Here is a 10,098-nt window from a genome sequence, read left to right as displayed (position 1 = left end):
CCGAAAGTCCCTTTTAAAATAAAGTTAAAGAGGGGCCCCTGGGTGGCTCCGTTGGTTGAGCATCCGACTTCACCTCAGGTCATGATCTCACGGTTTGTGGGTTCGAGCCCCGCATCGGGCTCTGTGCTGACAGCTCAGGGCCTGGAGCCTGCTTCAGATTCTGTGTCGCCCTCTCTCTCTGCCCCTCCCTCCCTCTCCTTCTCTCTCTCTCCCAAAATAAATAAATTAAACCTCACAATAAAAAAAAAAAAGATTGGACTCAGAAGAGGCATAGCGTCACTTCTGCCATATTCTGTTGGCCCAAGCCAGACTCTGGGAGACAGGCAATAGACCGCAGCTTTCAGCAAAAGCTCTGGAAGTCCAGGAGACCCAGAGTGAGAACAGCCAGGGCAGAAAACAGACGGTGAGTCTGAAGCAGTGTTAGCTGTCCATTGATAGGTGGTGGAAAGGGTTTACGTGGAAGGGTGGTGGAAAGGGAGGTCTGGGACAGAGCACAGAGATCTTTGGCCATCAGGTTAAGCAATTTGAGTTAACTTTTAGGTAAGAGGGACCACTTGAAATCGGGAGCAGGTGGAATGAGTGAGGGTCAGGGTTGGGCCGAAAAAAGGAAAACTTAAATGGCATAGAGACCTTCAGCTACAAAATCAGAGAGCATTTGGAATGAGAAGCTGCACAGGCTTAACAGTATGTCCTGATTTATACATACTTTGATTTTCTGCTATATTTGTCTTTAAAACAACCTTTGTTGTTCTTTGCCCCCTTATGAAAGGTACACATTTCATTTTAGAAAGTCTAGGCTGGGAGCTCAGCTTAAAAACGGCGGGCCACAGTGGGCGCTGGAGGGGAGAGTGACAGGAGGAGAGATGGCCACTCTGTTAGAGGGGAAGGAGGACACAATTGGTCGTATGAGATGTGGAGGGCCAGCGGAAGGTAGCGATGAAGCAATGATAGATTTAAGTGGCAGGCACTCGCCGAATAATGATGGTAAGAAGCTAATGTTCAAGGGGCGCCTGGGTTGCTCAGTCGGTTGAGCACCAACTTTGGCTCAGGTCATGACCTCACGGTCTGCGAGTTGGGAGCCCGGCATCGGGCTCTGTGCTGACAGCTTGGAGCCCGCTTCGGATTCTGTGTCTCCCTCTCTCTCTGCCCCTCTGCCATTCATGCTCTGTCTCTCTCCATCTCTGAAAAGTGAATAAAGCTTTAGAAAATAAACATTAAAAAAATAAATACAAAAAGCTATTATTTAAATATGTGCTTGGGCATTTATGTGTCATTGGTGCTATACTAAAAATCGTACACTTAATAGCTCACTTATCCCTGACGAGCTACGTGTTTGCACCAGTCGCGTTACAAGCATGAGAAATCTGAGACACAGGGAGGTTAAGTAACTTGGTCAAAGTCACACAGCAGAGTGGTGGAGATGGGAGGTAAGCCTAGCTGAGTTCTGAACTACTTTTAACTACTAAAGCTACATAGCGATTTTTACTTTTCCTGTGTACAATTCAAGTGTCTCTACCATAGTCTTGTCAATTTCTGGGTAACTAGAGTTTACATTATATCCCCTCACTTGCTGCTATTCTGAACTCAGGGTTGTTGAGAGCAGCTGATGCGCTTCTGTCAAATGATCTCAAGGCCAGAGTCAGGGTATGGAGTCAAGAGTTGGCCAGGTGTGCAGAGCTCCCCCCCCCCACCTCAACTGGCAGGAGGCAGGCAATGAATGACTCAACAGCTGTCTGTTAAGCTGGTACACCCCCCCCCCCCCCAGCATGGCTCAAAATAGTAATTGTGATGTAATATTTGTTTAATGTCTGAAAAGAATACTCTGGTGATTTATGTACTTCACAATTATGTAAATGTACCCTCAGGATGCTGAGTGAAAGGTGCAATTTTGACATCAGAACCAGCGGATGCATCAAATATTTAATTAAAGGACCAGATGAAAAAAGCAGATGATGGAAATGTGGTCTCACCACTCCCCTCCGCCCCCAGGTCTGAGACAGCAGCAAGGTCCTGTGTCACCCTTGAAAACAAAACAGGACTACAGATGAATTCGAGAAAAAATGCACATTTACCGTCCACCTATTTTTAGGGTGGGTTTCTTTTTAAATTTCTTTTTTTCAACGTTTATTTATTTTTGGGACAGAGAGAGACAGAGCATGAACGGGGGAGGGGCAGAGAGAGAGGGAGACACAGAATCGGAAACAGGCTCCAGGCTCTGAGCCATCAGCCCAGAGCCCGACGCGGGGCTCGAACTCACGGACCATAAGATCGTGACCTGGCCGAAGTCGGACGCTTAACCGACTGCGCCACCCAGGCGCCCCTGGGCGGGTTTCTTTTTTAAATTTTTTTTTTTTCAACGTTTATTTATTTTTGGGACAGAGAGAGACAGAGCATGAACGGGGGAGGGGCAGAGAGAGAGGGAGACACAGAATCGGAAACAGGCTCCAGGCTCTGAGCCATCAGCCCAGAGCCCGACGCGGGGCTCGAACTCCCGGACCGCGAGATCGTGACCTGGCTGAAGTCGGACGCTTAACCGACTGCGCCACCCAGGCGCCCCTGGGCGGGTTTCTTTTTAAAAGCGGCTGTTAAAATACAAACGATGTATTTTCAGGACTCAGGAAAGAACATGTACTCCCTTTCTGATGTTAACTAGTGGAGGGAAAGCTGGAAGGCTGCTTGCTTAGGAAGGGTGTTTATTAGCTAGGATGGCAGTGAAAAATTTAATACTCGTTTATAGCAGGGGACTGTCTTGGGCCCTTCATCTGGGTACGTGGCTCTCCTTCCTCTCATGAGTAAACAGTAGCCTTAGGAAGTCTCATCCCAATTTGTCCTTTATCGCTATACCGTATTTCAAAACCTCAACTGTATTTCCATAGCAGTGGGGTTAATTACTTGCTGCAAAGATTCCCCGATTGCCTGCAAGTTGTCTTTTTTTTTTTATATGAAATTTATTGACAAATTGGTTTCCATACAACACCCAGTGCTCATCCCAAAAGGTGCCCTCCTTCCTGCAAGTTGTCTTAATGGAAACTCGGAATGTGCTGCATGAACCATTTACACCGCAGCCCTGTTTCCTGGCAGTGTCCTGCCAGTTCAAGAAAGGAAAGAAAGGGAAGGTACTTCACCATAAGGAAGCAAAACCTTTTTTCTCCCTGCTTTCTTTCTCCTTTCTTTTCTTTTTGGTTTATTCTGGGGAATCGTCTCCAGGAAACTAGCCCGGCAACCGCTGTCAGGTGTGATTCCTGTTCCTGGAGTTACACCTTCCTGCTCCTCCAGGATGTCTCAACTGGCTTTTCGTCTCGGCCATCCACTAGCAAACTGGCTTAGAGCCCTAGGACCTGGAGGACAGATGAGTCTTTCCCCCTTGACATCTTTTTTTTTTTTTTAACCTTTTTCGATGCTCGAGGGTGAGGCTATCCAACAGGGAGTCCAGGGGGCTGGTGGCCCATCCCTTTTCTGACCCTCTGGGGCCATCTTCCTTCTGGCAGTCCTCTTCCCCCATCTGTTTTCCTCTTGTTTTTGTTTAAAACAAAACCAAAAAAAAAAAAAAAAAAAGGAATTAAAAACAACCAGAGAAAGGAAAAGAAACAAACCCAGAAATACACACAACACGTCTGGAGCAAGGCCAGCATGGCAGAAAATTCTGTAGCAGTGTGGAGATTCATGTGTGAGCATGTACATGTTTACACGTGCGTCTCAAATTATGAAAGAAACTCAGATTGGCAGTAGATGGGACCAAGAGGGGCCCCTCCCTCATCTTTAAAGTATAAAATGTTTACTTTTATTTCATGGTAAAAAAAAAGGGGGGGCTCTGTTTCGTTGTTTTCCAGTTTTATTGACATACAACGAACATATGTTCTGGTTTCCTCTGATGATGATTTTTCCACTCCTCACACATCCCAGTGAGTGTGCACTGAGCCCGGATTCACTCCAGGGGCTGAGGTGAGCGCTCCTAAGAGCAGCTGAGGACCCGGGCCTTTCCTGTGGGGCTGCGAGGCTCTTCTCCCTTGAAGCTCCTTCCATCTCAGGACAGTACTTGGGCCGCAGGAAGAATCTGTCCTGTGAGGGAGCGGTTTCTGCAGCCTGAGGCCTTCAAGCACATTTGTTCAGCTGGGTTGATTGGAGAGCTCTTTCCAGGTTGATTTTTCCCTGGAAAACCACCTGAATTCTGATGAACCAACTCAGAGGAGCTGGGGATGTTTACATAGTTGTGTTTTGTTTTTTTTTTTCCTTCTTCATCATTTTGGTTATTGAGGCTGAACACCAAGTTATTTTTTTTTCTTCTTATTGAAGTACAATTTACAAACACTGAAATCTTGAGCAGATCTTAAATGGCAGACTGACAAGTTTGGACCAATGTATACACCAGTATATTTCTATTTCCTTACTGCAGAAGGTTCCATCCTCCCCCCTTCCCAGTCCAAATCCCTTATCCCCAAGGGTACTGGTCCTATCCCCACAGCTTAGTTTTGCACGTTCTAGAATTTCCTGTGAATGGACTCGCACAGTATGAACTCTTTTGTGTTTGGCTTCCTTCTCCTAACATGACGTTTTCGAGATTCATCCAGGTAGTTGCCCGTACCGGTAGGGCCCAAGATGTCACCAACGCGACGTGTTAAGATGGGGACAGTTGTTCACCCGTTGGCCTTCAGACCAGACGCCCTCTAGACCCTGGTATGTGGCCTTCCGTGCTCTTCTAAGCCAGCCTCTCTCCAGGGCCGAGCAAGTTCCTCTCCCAGAACTGCCCAGGCAGCCGGAGGAACCACCCAGATGGCCGCGGGGCCGTCCCCAGGCAGCCTCCCCTGAACCGCTGCCTCTGCCCCCCACCCCCCATTAAACTCAAAGGAAACTGACTCGTCCGCAGATCAGAATTCAAGATTCGTTAAATTCCACGCATCCAGTAGTACACACAAGTGTGTGTTTGGGGATCATACGCAGAGTCCTTGAGAAAACGTAAAAGGAAAAAAAAAAGTGTGCGTGTGCGTGTGTGTCGGGGGCGGGGGGGGGGTAAACCCAGACCTCGCTGGCAGTGGATCTCGGCCTCGGCAGAACCAGGATTCAAAATGAAATCTTTTCTTTTTTAAATAAACGGAAGAGTCGCTCTCCGCTCCTCGCTCGGAAGGTTTCAAAGGTCGTCACACCGAAGCCCGGGGGCGTTCATCTCCCCAGCGGCCTGGAGAAGGGAGGAGGTCGGAGGGAGGAGGGAGGGAGCACACAAAAGCGAGCCGTGCCGAGAGGGCTAATGTTTCCTGTTTGCCTGGAACCCCCTCCCCTGTGTCCCCTCCCCCAGCCCCCTCCCAGCACTCGGGCGGAAGTGAGTTTGCTCCTTTGGAGATTAAAAGGATTCCGAATTCCGATCAGTCCCAATAACCGGCGTACCGAGAGCAGAGGAGAAGGAGAAGGAGGAAGAGGCGGCAAAGCAGAGAAAGAGGGGGCACGCGCGCGCGTGCACGCACTCAGGCCGAATTGGGGAGGGGAGTTGTGCACAGCCCCGGGAGGCCAGGGCGCACGGCGCGAGCAAGGGCCAGTAGGCGCGGCGCGGCCGAGGCCACCCGAGTCCCGCTCGGGGGCTCCGAGAGAAGATGACGCGGGCCGGCGGCGTGGGCCACGCGGCTCCCGAGCTCACCGCGCCTGGCTGCTGCCGGCTCCACTGATTCCTGCGCGCCCCGGAGGAAGCTGCGTCCCCGCGGCTCGGGATCGGAGGGGGGACCAAGGCGAGGGCGAAATGGCCCGATGACAAAGGAAATGTGATCCCCCTTCGCTGCCAAGGTTTCAGAGAGGACGGACGTGAGGAGGAGGGGCGCGGGGCGCGCGCGGAGCTCGGATAGCATTGCACGACGGCTCGCGCGGAGCGGGCAGCGGGTACATCTAATATCTTCCTGCCGATGAATAATTCAGGCCGGCCCGCGGGGACCTGCGGCCCCGCGCTGCAGCGCGGCTAACCCGGAGGGGAAGGAGCGCGCGCGGGAGGCGCCAAGGCCCGGCGAGGCGGGGGCGCGAGGGCCCCGGGCCGCGTGGGGCGCGCGTGCGTGTTAAGCGCCGGCAGCCGCGGCCGGGCCAGGCGGGCGCGCGGGAGAACCGAGGCGCGTGGGGCGCGCGTGCGTACTACCCGCGTGCGGCCGCGGCCGGGCCCCCACTAGCTGCAGCTGCGGCGGGGCCGACCGCCCGGCAGGGGAGGCCGCGCCCGGCCGTGCGCCAGCCCCGAGCGCCGCACGCCGGGCCACCCAGGAGCCCCGGGCCGCCGCGTCATGCGGCGGGGCGGCCGGCGTCGCGCGGGGGCACACGGGCTGGGCGTCGCGCCGCTGCCGCCTTGGCTAGGGTGGGGGGCTTTCCTCTCCCGGGAAGAGACGAACTAAATCTGTTGGAGGAAAAGCAACGCACCAAACGCTCGCGGAGCCGAACGCCGCTTCACCCCGTCGGGACCCGGATTGCACAGCGGACTCCACCTTGGCGGGGGGGGGGGGGGGGCGCCTCTCCCCGGGGCCGGCGAGAACCGCGCTTCGGCTGCTCCAGCGAGCCCTCTGACCTCCCCGCCCCCGCTCGCCCCTCGCGTGTCGGGACTTGTTCGGCGCTCCCGCTCCTGAAGGCAACGCAGCCTCGCGTCCTCCGGCAGGAATCCGTGTCGCCTCCGGGCAGCGGCGTTTGATGCCCGCAGCGTCGGGGCCGGCGGCGCGCGGGCGGGACGCGGCGAAGCGGGGCGCGCCGAGCCGCCCCGGGGCCGGCTCCTGGCTCGCAGGCCCGCTCGATGCGCGTTTCTGAGTGAGTCGGCGGCTCCCCCACCCGCCTCGGCGGTGCTCTCCTCCCCTCCTCCTCCTCCTCCTCCTCCTCCTCCTCTTCCTCTCCGGCCTCCTCCCGCCTCCGAGCCGGCCTGCAAATGGCTTCGTTCCCCGAGACCGACTTCCAGATCTGCCTGCTGTGCAAGGAGATGTGCGGCTCGCCGGCGCCGCTCTCCTCCGGCTCGTCCGCGTCGTCGTCGTCCTCGCAGACGTCCACGTCGTCGGGCGGCGGCGGCGGGGGCCCGGGGGCCGCGGCGCGCCGCCTGCACGTCCTGCCCTGCCTGCACGCCTTCTGCCGCCCGTGCCTCGAGGCGCACCGGCTGCCGGCGGCCGGCGGCGGCGGCGGCGGCGCGCCCGGGGAGCCCCTCAAGCTGCGCTGCCCCGTGTGCGACCAGAAAGTCGTGCTGGCCGAGGCGGCGGGCATGGACGCGCTGCCCTCGTCCGCCTTCCTCCTCAGCAACCTGCTCGACGCCGTGGTGGCCACGGCCGACGAGCCGCAGCCCAAGAACGGGCGCGCCGGGGCCCCGGCGGGCGCGGGCGGCCACAGCAACCACCGGCACCACGCGCACCACGCGCACCCGCGCGCGCCCGCCTCGGCCCCGCCGCCGCTCCCGCCCGCGCCGCCGCCGCCCGCGCCGCCCCGCTCCGCGCCCGGCGCCCCGGCCGCCTCCCCGTCCGCGCTGCTGCTGCGCCGGCCGCACGGCTGCAGCTCGTGCGACGAGGGCAACGCGGCCTCGTCGCGCTGCCTGGACTGCCAGGAGCACCTGTGCGACAACTGCGTCCGCGCGCACCAGCGCGTGCGCCTCACCAAGGACCACTACATCGAGCGCGGCCCGCCGGGTCCCGCCGCCGCCGCCGCCGCCGCCGCTGCCGCGCAGCAGCTCGGGCTCGGGCCGCCCTTCCCCGGCGCGCCCTTCTCCATCCTGTCCGTGTTTCCGGAGCGCCTGGGCTTCTGCCAGCACCACGACGACGAGGTGAGTGCGCGGGGGGCGGCGGCGGCGGGGGGGGGGCGAGGGGGGTGCGGGGGCTCGCGCCCCCCCGAGGACCTCCGCCCCCAGTCCCCACGCGAAGGGAGCGGGGTGGTGGGGGTCCTCTCCGGCTCCCGTGTCTTTCCCCTGACGACGCGGCGGTCGTCGGCGCCGAGGAGGTCGTTACCCGGGAAGCGTGCGTGGCGGCGAGGTCTGGCCTCAGTGCGCTTGCTGCGAGGGACCCCGGAAGGCGCGGAGTCCCCTCTTCTCCGTGTCTCGTTTGGTGCAGTGGCGGGTCGTGGCCGCCGTAGCCTCCCGTGTGTGTGTGTGTATGTGTGTGTGTGTGTGTGTGCGCGCGCGCGCGCATGTGTATACAGCTGTCTTGCATGTGCGAACCCCCCCCTCCCCCTTACCTGGATGGTCCCCGAGGTCTGAGAACACTCCCCCCTTAGGGGCTTTGACTTCCTCATTTCTGTTTGACAACACGTGTGTACTGTTAGGACGCGGGATGGAAGGTGTGTGTGACTGTGTAGACGCGGTCTCTGGTGCAGGCACAGCACAGCCCCCCCTCCCCCTCCCGGGGTCGTGAGGCCCCTCCGTCAGCGCGTTTTCGCGTCCCTGCTTGTCGGACTGGCAGACTGGCCTTGGACTGGGGTGTGAGCCCGGACACGCACGGCTGTGAGTCGGCAGCGCGTGTGCCCGCGGGGACCCGGTTTGCACGTGCGCGCCTGTGAGTGGGGGGAGTCGGGGGGCCTTGCCCACGGGCGTCACCGAGCTGGCACGACAGTCCCTCGGGCCGCCCCCGCCTGCCCCGACCGCGATCCGTGTGGGAATTGGTTTCCCGGAGGGGGGAGGCGCCCCCACCCCGCTGCGCCGCGGGCTGGACTTCCCTTCGAGAAAAACCGGAGCCCCCTGCCGCGGCGCGAACCTGGGGCCTCGGCGCAGAGTCCGAGGACTGCGGTGCAGGCTTTGGGTTGGATTTCGCTCGTTTGGCCGTCGACTGAACCTCGCTCGCTTACTTTCCGCACTGTGTGAGGCCTTCCGCTTACACCTTGGCCCGTCAGAGGAAGGGACTAAAGTCTTTGAGGAGCGGGCCCCGCCGGGAGGGTCGGTAACTTAAGCCGCCGTCCGCCTGCAAACCCGTGAGATGTGGTGTGTGTGGTGGCGAGGGTCCTGCCTGGCAGGGGAAGCAAGCGGGAGACGGCGGAGGCTTTGGAGACCAGGAGCGCGAGTGCCGGGACCGAGCGGGGCCGAGGCTTGCGCAGTGTGCCGCCTCCTCCACTCCTAACCTGTTATTTGGGGACGAGGGCGGAGCTATTGCCTGATGGCCTTAAGCCGGCGTCTCCTATTGGAAAAAAGTCCAAATTGTAATCTACTGGCTGTAGGCGCCGCATTTTAAGTTTCCTTCCAGATATTAAGCTAGGGGGCATTCTTTTCCTTCATTTTTGAGCGTCGGGTAGGCACCTTACAAGTTTCCACATTCGGGGAATGCTCTTCCACGTTTAGGAAAATGAATGATTGAGCTAAATACCGATCTTGAAGCCCCGGAATGAAAAGATGGAGTCAAATCACTTGAAGATTAGGATCCATGGGGGGGGGGGGGGGAGAGCGTCTGGAATCTGCCACAGTCTCCCTCCTGGGGGTTCGGGGGCGCTGGTTGAATTCTCCCTCCCAGCAGCTGAGCTTAGACGTCAGGTTTTGTTTATGTTCCCAGTTAAAGATCTACACTCGTTTTACTTAGGCCAAGGCAGAAAGATGCTCCGTGTGGGCAGACTTGTAAAAGGTTTATACACTTTTAAAATTATACCACTGTTGAAACGGTGTGGGCGGGTGTGAGGTGTCCCCTCGCCCTGGTGGTTCTCCGGGATGCCCTGAAGATGCGCTCTGTAAGTTGTGCAACACTAGGCTCAAGTTTGGCAAAGCATTAATGGATTCCCTCGTCAAACTGCTCTTTAGAAGCAGGAAGCTTTCTCCGTTTGGGGAGTTGTGTCCCCTCCGGTTTCATTTACAGAAGGTGTCTTGGACAGGAATGCTTAGACCTTCGGTCGTCTCTGCGTTTAGGATGCTGGGAAGTGTGGGCTTAAAGGTGACAGACCAGTGCTGTGAACGGCGGGCCAGAGTGTTAGGAGAGAAAGCACCAGGCTCGTGCAGGGGTCTGACCCTCGAGTTCTTGCCCATTGCCCTCTGTGTCAGGCCCGGTCAAACAGTCCAGGGAGCCCCCTGCCTTCCAGTGGTGCTGCCTGGCCTCGGGAAGGAGGCTGGGACCCCGGCCTCTCCCGGCTTTTATGTCCGGGAAGGTGCTTTGGGCGCCTGGGGACGTGGAGGCGGCCAGTAGGGTCTGGCCCGCGGGGCTT

The 10,098-nt window shown here is 58.0% G+C and overlaps 1 protein-coding gene across 1 annotated transcript in view; it reads left to right on the top strand.

Moving 5' to 3' along the window:
* Positions 1 to 6,874: 6,874 nt before the first annotated feature.
* Positions 6,875 to 10,098, top strand: part of TRIM71 (tripartite motif containing 71) — a 63,562-nt gene continuing 60,338 nt past the window's right edge. The window contains exon 1 of the mRNA XM_047098970.1: positions 6,875 to 7,750. Within this exon, the coding sequence (XP_046954926.1) occupies positions 6,875 to 7,750 (876 nt within the window). The remainder of the gene's footprint in view (positions 7,751 to 10,098) is intronic.

The sequence above is a fragment of the Lynx rufus genome, unplaced genomic scaffold (genome assembly GCF_022079265.1).
Source record: "Lynx rufus isolate CCGP_SWC_20201006 ecotype Redwood Valley unplaced genomic scaffold, mLynRuf1.p SCAF_5, whole genome shotgun sequence".
NCBI classification, from domain to species: domain Eukaryota; kingdom Metazoa; phylum Chordata; class Mammalia; order Carnivora; family Felidae; genus Lynx; species Lynx rufus.
Note: the sequence above shows the minus strand (reverse complement) of the source record. Positions and strands in the feature narration are given on the sequence as shown.